General features: G+C 43.2%; 2 protein-coding genes across 4 annotated transcripts in view; both read right to left on the bottom strand.

Annotated features, from left to right (window-relative positions):
• LOC142563708 (U3 small nucleolar RNA-associated protein 25 homolog) overlaps window positions 1-794 on the bottom strand; it is a 28239-nt gene extending 27445 nt beyond the window's left edge. Inside the window, exon 1 of the mRNA XM_075674302.1 lies at window positions 266-794. Within this exon, the coding sequence (XP_075530417.1) occupies window positions 266-655 (390 nt within the window). The 5' untranslated portion in view covers window positions 656-794. The remainder of the gene's footprint in view (window positions 1-265) is intronic.
• An 8379-nt stretch (window positions 795-9173) lies between these two features.
• Window positions 9174-24144, bottom strand: part of LOC142564436 (uncharacterized) — a 36095-nt gene continuing 21124 nt past the window's right edge. For all 3 annotated transcript variants that reach the window (XM_075675436.1, XM_075675437.1, XM_075675439.1), the window contains 7 exons: window positions 23606-23699; window positions 21471-21694; window positions 20133-20380; window positions 15831-16107; window positions 14503-14608; window positions 13581-13708; window positions 9174-9738 (listed from right to left, as the gene is read on the bottom strand). In XM_075675436.1, the coding sequence (XP_075531551.1) occupies window positions 9673-9738; window positions 13581-13708; window positions 14503-14608; window positions 15831-16107; window positions 20133-20380; window positions 21471-21694; window positions 23606-23699 (1143 nt within the window). In that variant the 3' untranslated portion in view covers window positions 9174-9672. The remainder of the gene's footprint in view (window positions 9739-13580; window positions 13709-14502; window positions 14609-15830; window positions 16108-20132; window positions 20381-21470; window positions 21695-23605; window positions 23700-24144) is intronic.

Raw genomic sequence — 24144 nt, 5'->3', positions numbered from 1 at the left:
GATTTACTTCTAGTCTCGACTGAACCTCTGCCCTTAAACACAGGACCGCATTCCCGAAAGTAAGCCCCGGCACCATTACTCCCTTCCAAATACCTCTCAGTACCTCATACCTGTTGTACTCCCACAATGCCCTACGTTTCATTATCCCGGCATACTTGTAGCTCCCGCAGACGCCACCGCAAGATTCGTGAATTTCTCTAAGAAACTATGCCTGTACCTTCCATTGGCGCGTAGTTAAAATATGCAGCACCCCACACAGAACTACCTGTTCCTGCTCCTCGTCTTCAGCAGCACTGTGTTCGCTAGCGTCGTCATCTTTCTCGTCCAGCGGCCGATCCTCACTCTCGCTGCCCGGTTCGTCGTCGTCCGGCGATTCATCGCCACTGGCAGCTCGGCGGCTATCGAATGTGCCCAGCAGTTGGCCCACAGCATCGTCGCTCTCGCTGCCGGAGTCGGCCGCCGACTGAGAGCTTTCTTCATCGTCGGAATCGGCTGCAGCCTCAGAAGGCACGACTACAGCGGCGTGATCGCTTACTGACGGCCGTTCGTTGGCCGGGTGCTCTTCGCCAAAGTTGACCCAGTGCTGCCTGTCTTTCTTGGACAGCTTCGGAGTGTCCGCTGCCCGTCGCTTACGGCCCCGTGGCGGCCGCCCCATTATGCTTGACAGCGTCCGATCACGTTGGACGAGGTCAGCGAAAGCTAAACATTTAGTGAAACCACGGGAAACTGTGCTGTCATGTGCTGTCTGCGCACAAACATTGCCCACGTGCAGCTTTTGCCGCTACCGGATGGATGGATGGATGGCGGCTACACCCTTCGTAACGGGCGGCGGCTGGCGCCACCTAGCCTTTTGCTCCCCCTCCTATTTTTTTTTCTTTATATCCCCGTCTTCTTAAACTAGTTTTCACTCCCCTCCTCCCCCCAAAATAAATATCTAAGATAGTATAGAAAACATTAGCTTTATGGTATTATCTCTCCCTTGATTTCCTCCACCAATCCTCTTGCCTCTCCTTCGTTACTGCCACTCTTTCCTCCATGCTTTTCTCGTCTATTTGCCCATAGAGTTTCTCACTATAATACCTAGAGGGAAATCTGGCGCCACCGTCTATGGGAGTTTCTTAAGGGCGCACCGTGCCGTCATGGGAATGACGGTATATGTGTCTGCGAGGCTCGTGTTGGCTGGTGTTGTCAGAGGCTTCGTCTAAAACGTGGATATGGCTACATAAATAACGCGCTCTCAAAGTAAAATCCTAATGGAATGTTTCCATTCACGCATATTACATCTTTACTCACCCACAATGCATGATCAAGCGGAGAAAAGCAAGAACAGACGACCAACTATTTCAGAGCGAGCGCGAACCTTGTCGTCTGTCCTCCAACTTTAGCGGCCCGCTGATATTTTTTACGTAACATATAGCCGTACACGCAATAGCAAGTTTTCATAGTTAAACAAAACATGTTTTCGCGTAATAATAAAGCTAAAATAGCTTTTTACGCGCTGTTTTAGTAGAAAATGAATCATTATGACAGACGGAACGGTACTTGCCAGGCGCGTCTTCAAGGTGTCCTGTCTCTCCGAGAACGATGTCAATCCGAAGTCACAATATACCGGCATTCCCATGCATACCACAGCGCAGCAGCGCCAGATTTCCCTCTATGTATTTGCCCTCGTTCCCCTGGAGAACCTAATGCCCCTTCTAAATCCGTCACTGTTCCCTCTGCCAGAGTCGGACGAAGGTCTGTGCATTTCGGCACTATATGCTCTGTGGTTTCAATTTCGGCTCCGCAAGCTGTGCATAAAAGGTCCACGTCTTATTTTAGCTGGCTTTGTAGTTTCCTCCTCCCATGTTATCTCTACCTCATTATCTGTATAAACTTGTTGTAAGAATCCAACCAACTTTCTATCTAGACCATATTCCTTCAACTGGCTCCATATCTTTTCTCGGTTTACATTATAATAGGCTCCGCTAATGTCTAAAAAAGCTATCCATAGCAATTTCTGCCTGGCTGCCGCTATCTCTATGCACTGTGTTATAACAAATAAATTATCATCCAGCCTTCTGTTCCTTTGAAATCCATTCTGCAGCTCTCCCAAGATCTCTTCACATTCTGCCCATTCCTCCATTCTCATTTTCACCATCTGCATTGCTACTCTGTATATGACTGATGTGATAGTTATTGGCCTGTAGGATTTAATGTCGTCCTTGCTTCCCTTACCTTTGTAAACTAATATCATTATGCTTGATTTCCAGTCCTGTGGAACATCTCCCCCTACAACTATTTGTTCAATAAGTTGTCGTAATTTTAATTTACTTTTCTGACCTAATATGCTTATCAATTTCATTGGTATGTCATCAGGTCCTGTCGCTGTTCCCACGGGGACCTTGTGTTCAATTCTGTCCCATTCCTTACTTGTCATCATTCTGTTCTCCTCCTCTAATTCTGTCCTGCTGTTGTCATTGTTCTCCATTTCGCTACCCTCTGGCTCTGCAAATGCTGCCTCTGTTGTTAACCTAATATATTCCTGAGCTTCCTCTCCCTCTCCCTTTGTTCCTTCTGGTGTGGTCAGTGAGTGCTGAACCACCTCTGTCTTCTTACTCTGTTGCCTTATGTGTTCCCAAAACTTCTTGGAGGCATTTCTGTCTTTCTTTCGTATCTCTAACAACCACTGTACCCCAACTTTTGCTATCTTGGCTTGAATTAATGCCGATGCTTCTCTTTTCATTTCAAGGTAATTCTCCCATTTTGTCTCCACCTCTTCTGGTGGGGCTCCCCTTTTCTTTGCTGCTCTGTGTTTTCTGCACGCATCTTTGCGTTGCTCTATGGCCTCCTTAACTTCTCGGTCCCACCAGCTTTTCGGTTTATGTTTTCCCTGCTTACTTCCTAGTTTCCTAATCTGTCCCTTCTCTAGCTCTCGTTTAAATATACCTATTACCTCGTCGTATGTCCATGCCCTATGCAGTTGCTTGCATACTATGTTTTCAATGTTTTTCCCCACTTCTTGTAGCTGCCTGTCATACAGTTTGCTCATATCTTTCCTTTCTTTAGTTTCTATCAGTGGTACTGTGTTTCCAAAACTGATTTTGATGCGTTTGTGATCACTCCCCAGGCTTTTTGTACCTTCCTCATCAATTTCCATACCTCCCAACCGTTCATACAGCTTGTGGGACATTAGGCAGTAGTCGATTGTCGAGTGGGAGTTATTTCTTTCCCATGTTATCTTCCCGTCGCATTTAATTTCAGTATTAACTATTACAAAATCATGGACCTCACAAAAATCTACTAACATCTGCCCTGTTGCATCTGTCGCCCCGCCAAAGTATTCCAAATGTGCATTCATGTCCCCTAGGATGATTATCTCCCGTTTCATAGCTAACTCCCTGATGTCCTTGGCCATACATTTGAAATGTTTTGCATTCTCCTCTTTCAACGTTACAGGCACTGATGTTAATGCTGATTGCGCCACTGGAAGGAAAACGAGGTCTAGTTTCGGGTTTTGTAAAAGCATCTCTATGTTTCAGGAGCCATTAAAAAGCTTTTTGCATGGCTTTTGAGAAGCATAGAGCTTCCTACAACAACGTATGCCTACAAGAAAGCGCACGCCACCAAATCTTGGAAGCCATGGTTTTCATCATGCTACAGTGTACTAGAATAGGAATTCTAGTACACTGTAGTCATGCCTTCTTGCCTTCCTGCACGCTTTTTATGCGTTTCGTGCTTCGCAGGGTGCGAGATTGCGACCACCATATTCTTTATTCTACGCCATCGTGGCGACCACCGTTATGATCGCAGGGATGCGCGCTCTCTTAAAAAAAAAAAAAGAAAAACCAAAAAAAGAAAACACTCAACGCCAACATTGGAATAGCTTTTTTTTGTGTGTATGTGTGTGTTCTAGTGGTCAATCTGAGGCCGAATTTTGTGAAAAAAAAATTTTTTTTTTCAATTTCATTCTTATCCGTCGAGGTGGTGGCGAATGCCAAAAGACTGCAAAGAGAGAGTTGTCAGCAAAATGGAACCCATGCTACAGCTCTAGTTGACGACACAATAGTATCACTGAAAAAAAAAAAGACTATATATATAATAATAATAAATAATAACGGTAATAATAATAATGTTAAAAAGTATGTGTTGCGCGAATTCTGGTGAATTAGCAAATGCCCATGAGCACACATTTGAAAATTTTTTCTTGCATTCCTGACCTGCGACTCGAACCCGCGACCTTGTGTTCAGTAACAGAATGCCATAGCCACTGTGCCTCTCTGGCAATTAGAATCACGAGATTGTTTACAAACTGCTACGTAACCTTAAAATACCAGTTGCAAGCGATTACTGAAATTAGAACTGCAGCGAATGTTTCACGACTGGTGCAAATTTTCGCAAACTACATACAGACCAAAACAACATTGTAATATACACTTTTCTTACCACACAAGCATAGAAAAATTACATCACAATGGCGGACAGCTAAACGTGTATAGCAAACTTTTGAACGTCTGTGCTGTTCATGGAGCACTGGAAAGGCAGAAGTTCTCAATTTTGGCGCTCACAGGTGCTCACAAACACAGGCACATGGGCGCACAGGTGCCCATGTTTGTTTCTCTCTTTCTTGCTTATGTCTTTTTCGCACAGTTTTTCGTCAAGATGGAACCGCACCAACTCGCCCAGCTCTCAGTTTTGATGCGCTCAATTTGCTTCCGCTACAGCAGCAGGAGGGGCATTTTTCAAGAGAAGCTTTCTTTGCCTGCTTTCCCATTTTCATGTGGCGCTGCTGGATGCTGTTGGGTCGGTTGCTACAGTGGAGGATATATATAGAGCTAATAAATGAAATCTTAACTAGGCTGGCTTCAGAGGCAGCAATTGAAGTGGGAGACAAGGCACCAAGGCAACCAGTTGGCAAGCTCTCCCAAGTAACAAAGTACCTAATAAAGAAACAACAAAGAATGAAAGTGTCCAACTCAAGAGATAAGATAGAATTTGCGGAACTGTCAAAACTGATCAACAAGGCGAAAATAAGTGATATTGGAAACTATAACAAGAGAAAGACTGAAGAAGCCATAAAAAATGGACACAGCCTGAAATCAGTGAGAAGGAAACTTGGCATAGGACTAACCAAGATGTATGCACTGAAAGAGAATCAGGGTAATATCGTCACCAATCTCGAAGATATAGTAAAAGAAGCGGAAGAATTCTATACTGTCCTGTACAATACCCAGAGGAGTCAGGATACCTCCATTAGAAACAGTAATGAACATGGATACAGAAACTCCTCCTATAACTAGCGATGAGGTCAGAAGGGCCTTGCAAGACATGAAACGAGGAAGAGCAGCAGGAGAAGATGGAATAACAGTCGATTTAATCAAAGATGGAGGAGACATAATGCGTGGAAAACCGGCTCTTTATATGAAGTGTCTATCGACTGCAAGGGTCCCAGAAAGCTGAAAGAATGCAAACATTATACTAATCCACAAAAAGGGAGACAAAGAATTGAAAAATTATAGGACCATTAGCTTACTCCCAGTGTCATATAAAATATTTACCAAAATAATCTTCTATAGAATAAGGGCAACAATGGACTTTAGTCAACCAAGGGAACAGGCTGGCTTCAGGAAGCGATACTCTACAATGGATAACATCCATGTCGTTAATCAGGTTATCGAGAAATCCATAAAGTACAATAAGCCTCTCTATATGGCTTTCATAGATTACGAAAGGGCATTTGATTCAGTAGAGATACCAGCAGTCATAGAGGCATTACGTAATCAAGGAGTACAGAATGCTTATGTAAATACCTTAGAAAATATCTACAGAGGTTCTACAGCTACCTTAATTCTACACAAGAAAAGCAGGAAGATAGCTACAGAGAAAGGGGTCAGACAGGGAGACACAATCTCTCCAATGCTATTCACTGCGTGCTTGGAAGAAGTATTCAAGCTATTAAACTGGGAAGGCTTAGGAGTAAGTATTGACGGTGAATACCTCAGCAACCTTCGGTTTGCCAATGATATTGTTCTATTTAGCAACAATGCAGACGAGTTACAACAAATGATTGAGGACCTTAACAGAGAGAGCGTAAGAGTGGGGTTGAAGATTAATATGCAGAAGACAAAGATAATGATGAATAGCAGGGCAAAGGAACAAGAGTGCCGGATCGCCAGTCAGCCTCTAGAGTCTGTGAAAGAGTATGTTTACCTAGGTCAATTAATCACAGGGAACCCTGATCATGAGAAGGAAATTCATAGAAGAATAAAAATGGGTTGGATCGCATAAGGCAGACATTGTCAGCTCCTGACTGGAAGCTTCCTATTATCAATGAGAAAAAAGATGCACAATCAGTGCATTTAACCAGTGCTGACATATGGGGCAGAGACTTGGAGACTGACAAAGAAGCTTGAGAACAAGTTAAGGACTGCGCAAAGAGTGATGGAATGAAGATTGCTAGGCATAACATTAAGAGACAGAAAGAGAGCGGTTTGGATCAGAGAGCACATGGGTATAGACGATATTCTAATTGACATCAAGAGAAAAAAATGGAGCTGGGCAGGTCATGTAATGCGTCAGTTAGATAACCGTTGGACCATTAGGGTTACAGAATGGGTACTAAGAGAAGGGAAACACAGTCGAGGACGGCAGAAGACTAGGTGAGGCAATGAAATGAGGAAATTCGCAAGCGCTAGTTGAAATCGGTTGGTGCAGGACGGGGTAATTGGAGATCGCAGGAAGAGGCCTTCGTCCTGCAGTGGACATAAAACAGGCTGCTGCTGATGATGATACATGCAAAGGTTATATGTGCGCTGAATGAAAGTATCAGCAAATGGGCCGGTATGACCCTTGTATGCTGACCGTGCATGTGCATCTGTGTTCTGCATAACAAAAAATAACTTCCTACATAAAGCATGTGGCGATTGCACTCGCAATTCCATGTGCACTGACTCAGCCATGATAGTCAGTGACTCTCGAGCGGCGTGTCGCAATTACCAAAAAGGAAAAATCTCGAAGCAACTCCTGAGCATTCTTACCGAAACCAATGATCGAAGAGGAGGATATCTTCAAGACCTACATCATCTGGACCCCAGAACATGAGTTCCTGGCAGGGAATGAAGCAGTTGACACCGTAGCCCGAGAGCATACAAGCCAGGCTTTCCTGCCAAGAGTGGACCATAAAAGTGACGAGACAGGAAGACATCCCAAAGAAATAGACCAATATACTGCAGCACCATAGACTTGAATGCAGAATGTACCCCCTACCTCACCTGGAACTCAACAGAGAAGACAGTTAATTTAAGAAGACTGCAAACAGACTCCTATGTTAACAGTATCCTGTTGCATAGGATATCTCCAATGCAATTCCCGTACCTCTGCAAGTTTTGCAGAGTTCCGGGCACCATGCACCACATGGTAATGGAGTGCTCGAGGCCCACGGGACCCCCTCAGAAACCAAAGATGGCAGGTGAAAAAACAGCCAATTCAGACAAGACGGAAAAGGACAAGGAAGAACTGTGGGAGGCCATACTGTATTGCCCAGACTTGGATGGTCAGCAAAAGTTGGTGGACCGGGCCAGGGTAGCAGCGAGAGCCCACAGATTCCTGGAATGAGGAAGCTGCCCACCTGAGGGCGAGGAGATTTTTCTCTCTATCGCTAGTTCACAAATAAATGTCTCTCTCTCTCTCTCTCTACATAAAACCTGAACATATAGTGTTGGCTCATGGGCACCTTTCAAGCATACCGATTTGTTATGGAATGGTGAATTATATTTCACGGCTTCTTTGATTTACCGTATTTTCTTTGATTTAGCCATTCAATACGTGCCACTGGGGATGTGCCCATTCCTGGCCGACCCTCCGAAATGGGCGACACAAGAGCCACAGAATCCCCAAAAGGTTGCTTGGTATGTGTCGCAAGTTCCTGTGCGCACTCCTGTCATCACCTTTCTTTCCTCGACAAGCATAATCAGTCTTCGTCTTTGTCACGTTACTGCATCTTCATCTCACACTGGGCATCCACTTGATTTGGAGTTTGTATTAAGGCGAAAGCCTTAGCTGGGGCGAAAAATCCGATGTCCTGTGTTATGGCACCAAAATTCATAGGGAGTTGAACCCTTGACATTTGGTGGGAGTTGAAGCCACTACCTGTGGTGATAATTAGGGCGAATTAGGCCATGGATTTTTTTATAAGAAAGTGTGAAGCCAAGGTGAAGAAGAAGCATCAGCACAAGGTGCAATGTTAATTAAAGCAAATTTAATTAAGATAGAGTTAATTAAGGCACTCCAACCCATGCCATTTGCTGGGAGTCAAACCCACTTGGAGATATGGGCAAATCATCCATGATACGGGCAAACCATCCATGAACCCACAACCTGCGGGGTTAATTAAGGCACTCATACCCACCACGACCTTTGGTGGGAGTCGAACTCACTTGGAAATGTGGGTGAACAGGCCATATATCCAAGTTAGATTCCAATTGACATCATGAAGGTAGAGAGTCCAATCCACTCACTACCTCTGGTGTTAGGAAAAGGAAATTAAGGCACGGTCATTTAAGAGGAGTTAAGGCACTCGAACCCACAACCTTTGGTGAGAGTTATACCCATGACCTTTGGTGTTAATTAGGGCAAGGTTAATTTAGGTGCAGTTAATCAAGACATAGTTAACTCTAAGGTTGAGTTAATTAAGGCACTCGAGCCCACGACCTTTGGTGGGAGAAAACAAGTAATACGAAGTAACGACGCATTAGAATGAAAATGTCAAGCAATGTAATGAATGTCCAGTGAACGGGCAGGCTTTGCATTCATCTGCTTTAGCGTAAGCTAAAGTTACTGTCAACTTTTTTAGCATAGCTTGTGACTGAGGTAGTGCATAAACATTAAAAAAAAAGGGGGGTTGTGACCTTTGTGGCAGATAAGCAAACATTCCATGAAATTACACGTCGCATAGCATGAAAGTAAACAATGTTGTATGCATTGCCGTTAGTTGTAAAGCACTTAACAACCGCCTCCCTAAAGCTTCGCTTCACATAGATTCCGACATTTGCGTTAGATCTGCATATTTTTTCTCTTTTATTTTCTCCTTAAGTGGCCCACAGTATTACTTACCTCCCTCCAAATCAGAGGGTGCCAGAAGAGACACTGATTTTGTGCCTGCTGCATGGAAGAATATTTTTCAACAGTCTAAATCGTACTTGTTGTAGAGCTCAGTTTTATGCAGGAAATTTTCACTTACCTAATAATGTTAGAAAGAAAAAAAAAAGAACAGTTGCTCACACAGCCCGAAGGGAACGAAAGGCAAGATGAAAAAATGACACAGTCACACAGTTCCTTGATCATTCCAGATGCACAATACTTTTGTACAGTGTGCATTTAGATTATTGTGGATGCACAGTGTTCCACACAGGATGTGTTTGATGAACCTTTACAGTCCTGTACACACAGTACAGGCGACATGAGTTCACTTGGCACGTTGTCAGCTAGAACGCACACATTCTCAGCCCAAGGAGTGCAAAGCACTGGCGGGCAATGCATTTGTTCACACTTTATCACACAGAGTTCTTCGGCGACGGTGTTGCCACACAGCCCTCCACATATTATACACAAATATGTACAGGTGCCTTCCTGAGGGAAGCAAAGGTTTGCCACATGGAGGATACAGCTTGGCAGAAAGTTCAGTCTGGTGCTGGACTAGACAAGCAGACGACTGGCATCTTGCACCACAGCAATGTGTGTCTCATGGGCCCCATCAGGCACCTGCAAAGAACATTTGCATTCTGTAACAACTCCCGGCATTAACCTCGGCAGCAGACAATTGAGATACAAGTTCTCAATTTGACCTTGCGTATGTTTCCATCACTCAGCTATTGTAATCACCAGGTTTGGGCACTGCAAACAAACAAGCACGGTGTGTAAATTATATGATCATGACCACTGTATGCTGTGGGAACAGCCAAATACTCAGTCAAAAGCCTGCATGCTCTTATTCCCAGAAGAGCCAGTCCTCACACCGCTGACGACAACGTCAACGCTATCGCCTACCACGGTGTTAGGAGATAGACAACAGAAAACAGTGGTAGGTAAATGAACAACAGGAAAGAAAGAAGAGAAAAACAAACAATGAGGATAACAAAAGCTTCAAAAAATGCTACATGAAAACTTTGATGCAGACACCAAGGACGCTAGGCCGTGACACAGTAAACTACAAAATCACATCACAATCCTCGCGCATTTGTGTGTGTCATGGCCTAATGTCCCCGTTATCCACATCTAAGTTTTCATATAGTATTTTGAAGCATGTGTTATTCTTGCGGCTTGTTTCCCTTTTTCATTCCCTTTCAGTTTTCTTCTTGGCGTGTGACAGCTGGGCTATATTGTCTATTTGTATTTAAACAAGCATTTACCGTGAATAAAATGTAGTTGGAGTTCAGTGCTCGTCCAATGTAATTTCTTTGTCTTTGTTGTTCGTAATGCCTCTAACCATGAATCAACAGCAGTTCACCCAATTTTGCGTGCTTTTGGCCAGTAGTTACCTGGCCAACCAACTGCATGGCTGCAAGTACATTTGCTGCATTCCCGAAAAGTGCATAATCAAAAGCGAGATGAGCTAAGGTTATAGTTGTTCCATTCACATTCAGCTGAGCGCTGCTAAAGATTCTGCTGCTGATCTGTCTTCAAAGGCACAGAAATTCTTTCTAGGGAAAGAGGAAAAAAGAAAACCCGGAGTCATCGGTGTATTTCATATTAGAAGACTTAGTAATGCGAGCATCAGCCAGCCGTCAACGTCACTCACAGATAATTTGCATAGATTCGCAGCACCTGTTGCATGTGCAATCAACTTAGAGGGTCACCGCTGTAGATGTGTTGCAGCATACACGAGTCCCAGGTGGTCTCAGACATACATGCACAGTGGTGACTGGCCATTTGAAAGAATCCGTCCTTTCGGAATGAAGCATCACCCTGGAGGCGCTGCAACCTTCCATGAGTTCCACAATATTCCTCATTGTGCTGCTGCCCTTGGGTTTCCACCACAACTGTTCTTCTGCTTCGCTTTATAGGGGCTGCACCATGGTAACCCAGGAGAATTCCGTTATTCCCACTTCACATAGCTTTTACTACCACGCCCTCCTGCCCTTGCTTACCCGTTTTAGATTCAGCATTGTCATGCGTGTCGTTTCAAGTTACAGCATGGCAGAATATGATTCCATCTCGTTTCTTATCTATCAAAATACATAGTATGTGTACTACCGTGAGATGTTTGACTGCATGGCTTTCGTAGGTGTGTGATTACTTAGTTTAGAGGCAAGCGCTCAGAAACCGATACTGCTGCACGTGTACCGTATTTACTTGAATCCAATGCGCACATTTTTTCCTATAAAACAGGTCCAAAAATTGCGTGAGCATCAGAGTTGAGTATGAACCTAAATCTGTGTTACCATATCACCATCTGCATTTCAATATGGCCGCCTCGTACGCAATTCAAGCCTAGCTGCCATAGCGTCCTCCATGTGCTGTAGTATGTATCCTTAGGTTAGTCCACCATTTGTCTTCCTGTTTCTGCGTTTGCTTTATCAGCATGGAAGTGCCGACTGCAGAGACATGTCGGGTTCATTGTGATGCCGCAATTAGAAGGGAAGTGAACAGTTGAGTGGAGACGGACGGAAATCGGGCCGCATCACCGGTGTTCCAAGTTCCCGAAACTTGCGTACGGGACTGGGCGTAAAGAGAAGGAGAGGCGTTATACTCCGGCACCTGCTGCGTATGCAACTTGCAAGTGATCTACGCGTCTATGCGCAGTCTACGCATAGGTGCACCACACTCTGTTCTCGTCGCTTAGTTTGCATTGAAGCAAAAGGCAGCACAAAGGTAAATTTGCTCGCTCCTGCTAGCACACTTCCTCACTCCAGCATTTTAACAGCAAGTTTCCGCGGTCATCGAGTTACGTGTACATGTTCGCTTGTGCAAACGTGACACCATGCTTGCTAATTGAGTTAGTAAGCGAATGTTTACAAGCTTATATGGATGATAAAACTACTATCCTTACTTCGTATAGCTGTCTACTAATTTGCTATTGCAGTCGATGCTTTGCCTTTCGGGGCAAGACTGTGACTTTTTTTATGCATCGCAACTTTAGTGCTTTGGGAGTAATAAATCTTCGTTTTTCCAAATGAGAGAAAGTTGTATTTCTGTATGAAAGCATGAGGTACGCAGTACTGTAAAGGAGTTTTCTTTCTTTAGGTGACAGCAAACAGGTGCGCGTTACAATTGAGGGCACGTTAGAATCGAGTAAATATGGTATCTGTTTTGACAAGATGCATGATAACTGATTTTATAGCATACAGCGATCAAACGAGCGATTACTGCAAGTTTCTTACTCACTTTATTTTTCTGGTGGATGTGCAACCACCAAGTTCGCATACAAGCACTCGCATTGTACGCCTCACTTTAGCTATGCCCGTCTGTGCTTGGGCCGTATTTTCGAATGATCCACTTCATTTTCCATTCTTTTCGCTTTTTATCATAGGCTGGCGTCTTGAAAGCCGCCGCATCGCTGATTTTGCTCAGATCAGCCACTCCGCCCATTAAATGATAAGAATGGAAAATGAAATTGAATGTTACAAAATATGGGCCCTAGTTGCATCAAACCTATGTAAAGGTATTGAAATAAGTTGTATGAATTTTACTGTATTTGAAAAAATATAATAGTGCTAGTTTATCCACATATTGAGCAATAAACCATGTATAATATTGCACACATTAAAAATATTTGTTGTGTTACACTTAACTTTCCACTTAAAAATTGCTTATTTTTGCTCAAAATAAGTCACTCTGGAGGATTAAAATCTGCAACAGACTTGTCCCGCCTTTTGACATCATCATCATTATCATCATCATGGCATTGGAAACTCGTTGCTCGTCGTACAACGAATATTGCAGTGCCTATTAGAAATGCTTGTGCCTATTTCATTTTCACTTCAGGACAAAGGCCTCTTTCAGAGATGTCCAATTACCCCTGTCTTGGGCCAGCTTATTCCATTTTGACTGTAGACTTCCTAATTTGAGCATGCTGCCTACTTCACTTACCCTCTCCAGGCACCCATTCTGAAACTTCAATAGCGCACCGATTATCTTCCATATGGATTACATCACCTGCTGAATCGCTGTCTTCCTGTCGCTTAATTTTATGCCTATCATTTTTTGTTCCACTGCTTGTTGCACGGTCCTTAATTAGCTTCTTCTCAAGCCTTTTTGTTAGCCTCCAAGTACGTTAACACTGGTACAATGCAACTTCACAGTTTTCAAGAATGCAACTGTACCACCTTGCCCAGCCGTTCATACGTTTTATACTTTTGCAGACACGTTGGCTGAAGAACTGCAGCATCACAATGCAAATTGCATTTAAGGCCGCCGCATCGCTGATTTTGCTCGGATCAGCCACTCCGCCCATTAAATGATAAGAATGAAAAATGAAATTTAATGTTACAAAATATGGGCCCTGGTTGCATCAAACCTAAGTAAAGGTATTTAAATAATTTGTGCCCACCAACAGTCGCATAGTGGACACCTTGAGCCAGCACAGGTGAAGATCTTATGCTCACCTCAGTGGTAGCCTCCACATCAGCTTCATCCGCAGTGGTGGTGACGATGGCATACTGGTGTCCTGGCAGCTCCAGCAGCTGGCCACCAGCCTCCACAAAGGTTTCCTCCAGAGTTCCATCAGATGGTTCTGAACGTAGGAATCCACAAATGCAGTTCATCATGGTTGCTTTGCTATGTTACAAAGGATGTTGCTCGCAAAATGCTACCACAGTTAAAGGGCACACAAGACTAAGGATCACAGTGAGATGAAAACTTAAAGAGATCAACAGTGGAGCAAGACGCTTTGCTGGGCTAATTAGTGAGTCGGCTTGATGGAAAGTAGCGCACAGAATGAAGAAAAGAAAAAGAGGGATGAAAGAAGAGCATGTTCTGTCCTTTCGTTTTTTTCTTCACTTTTTTCACTACTTTCTATCACATTAAAATTAACAGCGATCAAACAAGGGATGCCACTGAAGCCAATGTTTCATCAAGGGGACTTGTCTTTGTCACGGCAACAAATGCTTCCTGTATGCTGAGAAAACAAAAACTAAGCACACCAGATGAACAATGCCCTGCTCACAGATTAACATTCTTTTTCATTTTTGTCACCCCTGCTTCTTGGGAGAGCCACGAAGAACTCAGCAGCCATGGTCTGGGACTTGCATCAGGTACACTAACCACAAGGTGCATGAATTGTACGCTCAAGTACTACTTCAAGGCTTTTAATAAGGAAATTAGGCAGTCACTGCAGTGACACAAATTCTGCTCTATGTTTACATCATTTTTTTTTTCACACAAAAGCTTTGTAGTTGGTGATGGTGATGCTTCAGACACCTTGCAAAACCAATCTATTGTTTGACTTGATAGTATTTGCCTTTAGTGTCCCTCTGAATGATTTCTGCATGGTTTCTGATATGGCCGCTCAGGAAATGTAAACAGCACCTTGCTCGTCAGCTGCAGCCAGCAAGCCTTCTGGGGCTGCCTCTTCATATTCTGTCAGCTCCTGTTCAATCAGGTACACCTCACACTGGGCACTCATCTGATGCTCCTGCAATCAGTAGACAGTGACACAAGTGGTAAATGCCAAGACCACACTGCTACCACGAAAACTAAATGGGCAATGCAACACTTTTTGAACATGGCAAGAAAACATCCACGATCTGCAGACAATGCTGGCATGAACTTGCAAGCTAAATATTATTCCACTGCTTGCAGCAAGGAGCCCATAATCTCGCATGAAATATTTTGCTCTCTCTCTCCTGTGGCTTTCAAGGCTCCTTCTATGATGACGTCACAGACTGCACTACAGCTCATAAGTGCCAGTCAATGGGCGATTGTTTGTGAAGATAAATTACTCCTGAGCAAAACATGTGCAATCTCTTGGCCAACAGGGAAGCGTCTAACAGCCCACCCGTCATGTCACTGCTTGTATGTCACTTTTTGGCACCTTTGTCAGATGCCAACCTTTAAGAGTTGCCATAAGTGAAAAGAACGCTATCAGTGCTACCTCAGCTGAGAGAGGAAACATGTTGTGGAGGAAGGGGCAAAAAATAAACATTGCGCTCTTTATACTGGACTTATTTGAATCTAGGCCAACCCCGAAATTCGGAAGGGCAGAAAACAAAGAACAACAAATCTTTTCCTTGAACAAAACTGGCATTTGGCTGTGAGAAGAACAAGTAATAACACTGGAATGTTGCACTTTTCAAATGCTCAGATTATCAGATCAGCCAGAATTTCATCCCATGTTGCCACAACCCAGTGCACTCTCTAAGCGTAGTAAACATGTTGTTGACTTCGAAGCAGACAGACATGAATTTGTTGCAAGCTATGCCCAAACCTTTGGCCTTCTTGGCCTTCACCTGTTTGATTTCTGTCATTATGTAAATTCCTGGTTCTCTTTGTGCCGTGATAAAATCAGCAACATCTCTTTCCACCTTGCTACAGTGACCTTTCTACGGACAGCAGTGTCTGGTTGTTGCGGCCAAACCGCATCCTCTAGTCTAAGCCAGGACCGACTTTTGTACGCAATTTTCTAAAGGAAAGTATCAACCTAATACATTCAAGTAAATACAGTATGCTTTTTCTGATTAGGTCCTTGTCAAAAATATATTTGGGAGCACATTCTTTGAAAGGCATCGCATGTGCTTCTCACATTTGAAGAAAAAGCCATTGCAGGGCCACTTTAAGGAGATTTTTCATTATGGCTTTGGCAACATTTGGATCAGCTTGGCTCGAAGATTTCATGCGCATTCCCATGGGAGGCCTACCTTGAGCAGGGCCTGGCTCTTGAAGGCCTGGCCACAGCGGTCGCACAGGATAGTATGCGGGTCGGCGTGACGCCTCTCAATGTGCTTGCGGATGTCGGTGAATGTGTAGCCATAGAAGTCGCACACGCCACACTTGTAGTCCTTCTGGCCCTTGTGCCTCTTCAGGTGCAGCTCTTTGTTCTTGGCATGCCGGAACGAGCGGTTGCAGATGCTGCACACATGCTTTGGCTCCTCGTGGATCAGCATGTGCTTGGTGATGTCCGACCGCTCACAGCCCCTGCGGTAAACGAAGCACATCCGCAAAAGGCTTTCTCATGGCTGCTTTTTAAGGGACACTACAGAGAAGGAAACACTGAATTAGTTCAGACAGATAAAGTACCCTTTCCAAAGACTGTTTTCATTAATTTTGATGTAATAGGTTGATTACTGGAGCAGAAAATGAAGGCAGTACTTTCATTTTCTTGAATTTAATGCCATAACCCCAGCACCAGTACGTCAGTGCGATGTTATAGATTTCAAAGTAATTTCTGGTATTTGGTGCAGTGAAGGTTTTTGAAACTTGCTATGTTCATCGCTTTAGAATGTGATTCAGTCTATCATTACCAATAAAAAATTACTAACGCCTGAGCAGATGCTTTCAATATCAATGACACCTAGGTGAGCTGGTGTGGGAGCAACAAGTGGTGCCTGCCTTTCGCTTTTACACCTTTTCTGGATTACGAAGCCTTCTCCGCCCATGGTAAGGTGGGCATTGCAGAAGTTCCACCCAGCTTACTTTTCTGTTCAGTGTCCCTGCAGAGCCTGCTTACAGTAATTCAGGCTCGGACAGCTCAAGATGCTGGTCAATTCAAGCATTTTTAAAACTGCTGGCTGGGCTGCATGCGAGTTTGAAGCTGGGCTAGTTTGTTTTCATTCAACATAGCAGAAAATGCCGATGACATGACAAGGGATGCATGCAGTACAGATGCACCATCAACTGATTTTCACCTGCAGTTTATAAACTTATTTTCGTGTGCTACACTATCCCAAATAAAAATATTTTAATAATCAGCACATCTGTCCTATTTTTATCACTTGTCCTGTGTCTCGTCATCGGCACTGTTTGCCATCTCAGTTGGGATACTTTGCTTTTAGCACACTTTGAAACCAGTTAATACAAATTAAGAGTTGTCTACTACAAATTTTTGGCCTCCCAGAGAAGAGCAATACAGTCAAAAATGGCTGATGAGGAGACATTCAAAAAGCTCAAGTAGTCAAAGCATGCATAATATTCAAAATGCTACGTACGCTGGCAGGTGCCACCATGAGTGGGCACGACCAACTCAGTCACGAATTAACATTTGTGGTGTCCAGGATGTGTGAGCACATTCAAGCACTCGTTGCTGTGGGCGACTGCTCACTATTGCACATTGTTTTGTCGGTATACACAATGACTCATAATTCTGTTCTGTCCCCTACCTTGTTCTGCGTCAGATAATTCAAATAAATGTAAATGCATTGACCAGGCCAAAAAATGCCTAACCGATAAAAAATAATGGTTTCAAATGCATACCGGTACTGTACAACAAGCAAATTTTAACAAGGTGGCTTCCATGGAAATTTGCAATATAGATTGCAGATTTGATATAAGGTAAACTTATTATCCAAACTATGAAGCTAACTTTTTGAGGAGCATGCATGGGTTTCTTTTGACTGCTTACTGCTGCTTTCCAGGGACTGAAAATTTTACTCTCATGGCTGAACTTTATTGCACAAGCAGCTCTAAGCTATGGAAGCTGTGAGGCTACATGCTATGCCAACAAATCATTGTCTTTTGTCATGCTGCTTGCTAAAAAGCAATTACAGGGAACCAGCACTTGCCAGGCGATGCTGTGACATTGCCAGTGTATTACTAAATGATGCTGGTGGCAGTTTCTCTGGCACTGGTGGAAATGAGGTGGCATTTGGTGAATGACAATAGGCATGCACTTGTGCCATCAACTGCCTCAGTTCAGCATGCCAGTTTGAACATGGAAATGCCATATACCAGTAAATGTTCCCATATAATGTATAAATGCTCCCATATAAATTTAAAGGGACACTTAAGGGAGGAAAAAGTTGAACTTGCCATGACATCATAGATTTTGATGGCACCTGCTTAGGCCCAGTTAATTATTTATTGGCAAAAAAATGACTGCATTGTATTCTAAAAGAGACAAGGGCTATGCGAGTTTTGATAACTTTTACTGAGGCACAACGGCACAAGCAGGAATATATATATATATATATATATATATATATATATATATATATATATATATATATATATATATATATATATATATATATATATATATATATATATATATATATGTCTTAAATGTCTATGACATCATGATGACATACTGCCACAAGTAGGAATATATATATGTCTTAAATGCCTATGACATCATGCTGACATACTGTCGCTGGGGTTCAGGCACGAAACTAAAGAACACTTTGATGTTTATATATTATTTTTGTTGTCACAATAATCAACCCATTATTGTGAAATTTAAAAGAATAGAGTTTCAAAAGAATACCTTATCAGTCTAAACTGTTTAGTGCCCTTTTAGTGTCACCATGCTGTGGTTGTTGCACCTCCTGCTTCAAATGACACAACCATTTTCTTTCTCTTTTGTTTTTTTTACAGGTCTTACCTGAATGTCATACATTTACAGCTTTTCAGTTTTCCTCAGGTGAACAAATCAAAAGCTACATTGTGAGTACATCCCTTGGGCAGACATCAAACAAAGAAAATAAACTGATAATGTTTGAGCTCAAACACCAATCTTGGCGAAAGCACAGCACTGACCTTGAACTTTGCAGAGCTTACTGTTGATATGCATTTTGCATATAGCCTTTCATATATAAGTGTACATTGTATTTCTGCACTGTTAGCAGCAAAGGCTCCAAAGCACTATATCCTGGTGTTGGCACTTGCGGCCCATGGTTTGTCATTTGCATCGGATTAGCCTGTGGTGCCTGGTCGCCTACGGAATGCAGCTTCAACATGCGTTGGCAGTGCTTGCACACTGCCTAATGCTTCGCTTCATTTGTTTTTAACAAGAGAATTATTCCACGAGTGTTGTGTTGCCACACTGTGCATAATTTATCGTAATTTTATTCGTCTTTCTTTTTTTTTTTCAGCTTAATAATGACAACGAATCTAACACCAATAGCTGTATCTAGAGGCAACACATGACAGATAGTGCTAGACAACACTATAATGACGTTAGAAAACGATACGATAGTCACTTGGCTGAACACTGCAAAAAGTGCGCATGCACACCCATGTTTCGCGACACAACTTTCTTGAGGAAAGAAAACCCAAAAACAGAACGTGAAATAGTTGGAGAGCATTTTATAAGAAAGACAGGTGACAAACGCATCAGCTGTCCGTGTTTGGTTTTGCAGGAAAAAGAAGTGACGTTTCTTTTGAAGTATCTAGGCGCATGAACTGATTGACCATACAATCATTTGTATGATCTGATTCACTTATACAATCTTTTGTGTGTATGATGATGAGCACATTATGTAACTGATGTGCAGAGCATAAATAGATGATCGCTTGAAACAAATGTTAGCTTGAAGTAGCGCCAGTCCTGTTGTATGTGTTCCTTTTGTCTTCATCTTTAGCACGTTTTTATGAAAACTGTCAAGATGAACCAACTTGCCAAAACCATGCCAATGTTACAGATTCCATGTTTTTGTGCATTTCTGCCTACTATGGTGCATTTGCACAGTCCTGTTGTGAAATCTGTGGAGTGCCCTGTGACTGTATTCCCACATCTTTATTTTCATTTCGCATGGAGCACTGGTGTAAAGTTATTGCTTTGTGCAGAGCACAAATTTAATGAATGGGATAGGTAAGCATGTTTCATTTCCAGCATGACAGCAGCACATTGCAATGCGGTGACTGCTGCCAACCAGCCACCCACAACACTGTTGTCATTGGCATCCTTAGCCATTAAATATCAGCTATCATCACGACACTTATTGATTGGTAGATATCATAGCCTAGTCAGCTATCACACAAATAGCAAGCAAAAGGTCGAAGCACGAGATCATTAGGCATAAAAATATGGCCAATGATTTTTCTGAGATCAATCAGTACAAGAAACTTAAGATGCAAAACGAATTGAGTACTTGACTTAAGTACACAAGTATGTGGCTTAAGAGTGCAAAAGTTATCCCTATTTCCCCCACCCCCCTCTCGCTATGCCTTTCTGTGCCCGCTGTTAACAAACACGAAGCTGTTCCATTTGTAGCAGACAGACAGACCTGTAATCACATAGGGGACATTTGAGGGGCTTGTGTGGGTCGTGGGTGCGGGCATGGCGCTTGAGGTGGGCCTTGCGGCTGAACTTCTTGCCACACAGGGAGCACTCGAAGAGCACCTCGGCCGGCATGTGCACCATCTTGATGTGCATCTTGAGGATGTACGGGTCCTTGTAGCGTTTGTTGCACACCGGGCAGGTGCAGGCGCCCGGTTGCGTGTGCCTTGCCATGTGGCGCCGGATGGCGTACGCCTGTCGCAGAACAAGACAAGAACCAAAGATCATGTCATTTCATTTTAGGATTGCACCATTAACGGTGAGAAGTTTACTCAGTGTGTTAAAGGGACGCTAAGTATTGTTTCAAAACTATTTTGTTAATTTAGCAGTAAGAGGCTGTTTACTAGAAGAGAGAAGGTCCAACTTCCATTTCTTAAATTTTATGCCGCAACTTTTGCACCAGTCTGATGTTACTGATTTCAAAGATTCCTTCTTTTTTTTTTGTATTCTGGTCATTGTAGTGCAACGAAAATTCTTTAAACTTATTAAGGGCAGTGTTTGGTTCATTTAAAAAACAATGCAGTCTATCTTTACCAACAAAAAGAACTTGCTAGGCCTGAGTAGAACCAGCATTCTGTCATTTTGGCGGCTGGAACTCGTTCAATAGTGAATCGTTTCTCGTCAGTAAACAGCACGCACAATGGCGTTCCTGAGAGAAATACTTGAGAAATGTATGGCACTTTTGAGGGTGGTTTGGCTTTAGAAGGCCATTGAAAGCATGCATTTTCTGAAGAGTGATTGAATGGAAGCTCAGCTAACATTTTGTGATGTTTCTAACCGAACCCTGACTCATGCTGGACTCCTTTGCCAATTTTCTCAATCTTCGCTTCATTTTCTGTTTATTCCGCTGTCTGACAAATCTGGCCATCGCAGGAGATGGCACAGTACAAGCTCTTCCACTCCTGGCTCGATGCTTGACTGTCCTGAAAACACCAGAGTGTGAACTGGATCATCCTGTGGGAAGCACCAGTGGTTTTCACAATTTTCTTCTGGCAGGTCCCAGACCTGGAGAGCAGAACAATCTTGGCCCAGACGCATTTAAATGGTATTAGTACTTTGAAAGTCCGAAAGTATGCAATATCATACTTCACCAATAAAATATATATACATATAAACAAAAAATGCAAAGTTGCAATACTACCTGACAACTACGACAAAAGTTACACCTTGTAAAATTCAGGTGCAAGGACTTTTCGGCCACTTGGTGCAACTGTGGTCCTTGCCCATTAGGTAAGTGAACAAAGGAAAATACCGAAAAACACAGGGATTCTTGGAGAGTACTCACCTGCTCTGCAATGTGGTCGCAATAGGGACAGATGCAGCGTGGGTGCTGCGATCGGTAATGTGCGACGAGAGCGTCACGTGACAGGCAGACGTGCGGGCAGCGGCGGCAGCGCACCACTGCATCCGCATGCGAACCCAGCAGGTGCTCCTGCAGTTGCTGCATGTAGCCCGCCTGGAACTCGCAGGCTGGGCACTGCAGCTGTTGTTGCTCCTCCACACTTACACCTGCATGTGAACACATCAACACACCGACGTTCTAAGCCTTCTCTTCCCGGTCCTTATTTGACAGGCTATGGGCCACTCACTCATTCATACATTTGTGTAATCTATTTTATCCAACCATCCATTCACGTAGTCTGCCTTCTCACAGTGCAATTTCTCTATCATTTTTGAGTACAATGCCTAAAGGCCTTGAAAAAAAAAATACTTTTAAAGCCACTTGCAATGAAATTTCACTTTGGCTAAATTGGTTACAAATGAGTAGTACATATCCTTGAAGCAATTTTGGCAAAACTACAGGACAAGTAATTTTCTTATTAGCACCCTTTAATTATAATAGCACCTAAGCAGATGATGTGTGCAGCTTGTGGTTAGGGAATATGACCCAAATTCCAGACCATGACCTTCAAGACTTTCAGTGTGCCAGGAGTGGTGGTATTGCACTCGCTGCTCTCAAGCCCAGATTTTATAACTCAGAGTAGCCGTGATAAAAAAACAGGCTAGTTGGTGTAGTCTTACCCTCATTGCCATCATAGTGAGCGTGTATTGACACACTAGAAGGCAGCCAAAAGAACTTGTTTTATTCCAGGAGCTTCCAATATACTGTTCAACCTCGACGTACAGAAGTAGGTAAAATCAGCAATTTGCCTCGTTATATCGAAATTTGATTGTATTGAAATTCAAACTTTTCTTCAAATAAGTACAGTCACTGATCAATGTTTCTTACACAGAGAGGGACCGCAGAATTTTCCGAATTACTCGGCAGAAAACAAAGAAAGCAAATTTGAATTAGAAAACAATTAATTTTGATGAATTTTGGAGTCGGCGACGAACGGTACGGTTTCACGCCACGTCGACTATAGCTTCACATCGGTGGTATGAATTAAGTGAAGCCAGTCACGCTTTCGCGTGCACCCTGCCCTCGTGGCTGAAAGCGTCACCCGCACCGAGATGACTCTATCATGAAAAGCGCTGGCAGTGGGGTGCCTCTCACTTCAATGGGTCGCCAAAACTCGAGATGACACAACCTCCAATAACTCGAGATGACACAATCTTCAATACTAAATGTGCGGTAAGACAGCTTACATGATGACACACCGTCTCGGCATGCCCACTCTTTGCACATGTGGCAGGTTTCCTTTAAAGGAGGGTGTGTGAATGTGTATACGCTCAGCCGCACTTACAGCCATGTGCAGCCATGGCCGAGACGCGCGCCAGAAATAGTGACGCATGCCAACTTACCTGCACCCCCTCCTCCCCCGCCCCATGATCGCGCGCGTTACTGCGAGTTTGCTTCCCTCCCCCTCTTTCGCTTTGCTCGCACGGGAAGGCGGCACTCGAGAAGCCACCATCTTTCTCATCTCAGCCTCGCACACTTTCACTTGCACCTAAAGTTCAAAGTGCGTGGGGCGCGATAGTATCTTATCACAATTGGTCTTTATGCAGAACATGATGCGGCCCCAATTCAACAGTCGCTCTTGTCGTGCTGCATGCAATTTGAGAATTACGTTTGCAAGCAACCGCTTGTAATTCAACCATTTGCCCATCTGCATCCACGGAAGTTTCCATTTACTGTCTCGGTATTCCTCTGCAGTGGAAACGAAATTTCGTTATATTGAAATCACATTAAAAAAACTCTTTGTTATGTGGTTCTAAATCCATGGTGTTCTACGGACAAGAGGTTATGAAAAGTTAAATACTTCGTTATATCAAGAATTTCGTTATATTGAAGTTCCTTATATAGAGGTTTAACTGGATACATAACAACGACCCAGTTGCCAAGTGGCAACTGAAACTGCACAAGAAATACACATGCATGACATAACAGTTGGATTGACGATGAGGAAATTAATTAAATAAACATAATTAAATAAACAAATAAACATAAGCATACCATAAAGCACGTGGTATGCTTACCCAACTTGGGAAGTAGCAGAGTGACCAACTTTTCAGGCACAGGAATCACTGTGGCATCCTCAGTGCTGTTCGGGGGGATAGACTCCTCAGCAGGCTGCAGCAGGAAAGAGCAACATTAAAAGAGCACTAACACGACATTTATGACTCATTTTTTTTTTGTGTCAAACGAAGGTCAGAGCCTTCTAACCATAGATTAGCTACTAGCAAGCGCCAGAGCGCCTCAGATATTTTAGTACATAATGTATTTGTTTCTACAAACCATTTTTTAAAACTTTTTGTGTGCAAACAAACAGGGACAAAGAAGAGGAGCCACACAAGGATGAGCGCTTTCTAACAACTGGTTTTATTTTCCTGTTTAAATACCCACGGATCTGGGCGATCTAGTTAACAGAGCACGCCTATAGCGCATATAACACTTGAGATAAAATGCCGTGGACCAAAGCCACCGGTCAACATAAAAAAACAGCAAGGCGCATGTAACAAGCAAAAAAAAAGTAAAAAAAAAAAAAGAATGAATCTGTTCCAACTAGGCCGACTTG

This window comes from Dermacentor variabilis, chromosome 11, assembly GCF_050947875.1.
Source record: "Dermacentor variabilis isolate Ectoservices chromosome 11, ASM5094787v1, whole genome shotgun sequence".
Lineage (NCBI taxonomy): Eukaryota > Metazoa > Arthropoda > Arachnida > Ixodida > Ixodidae > Dermacentor > Dermacentor variabilis.
This window is presented reverse-complemented; position numbering and strand designations above follow the sequence as displayed.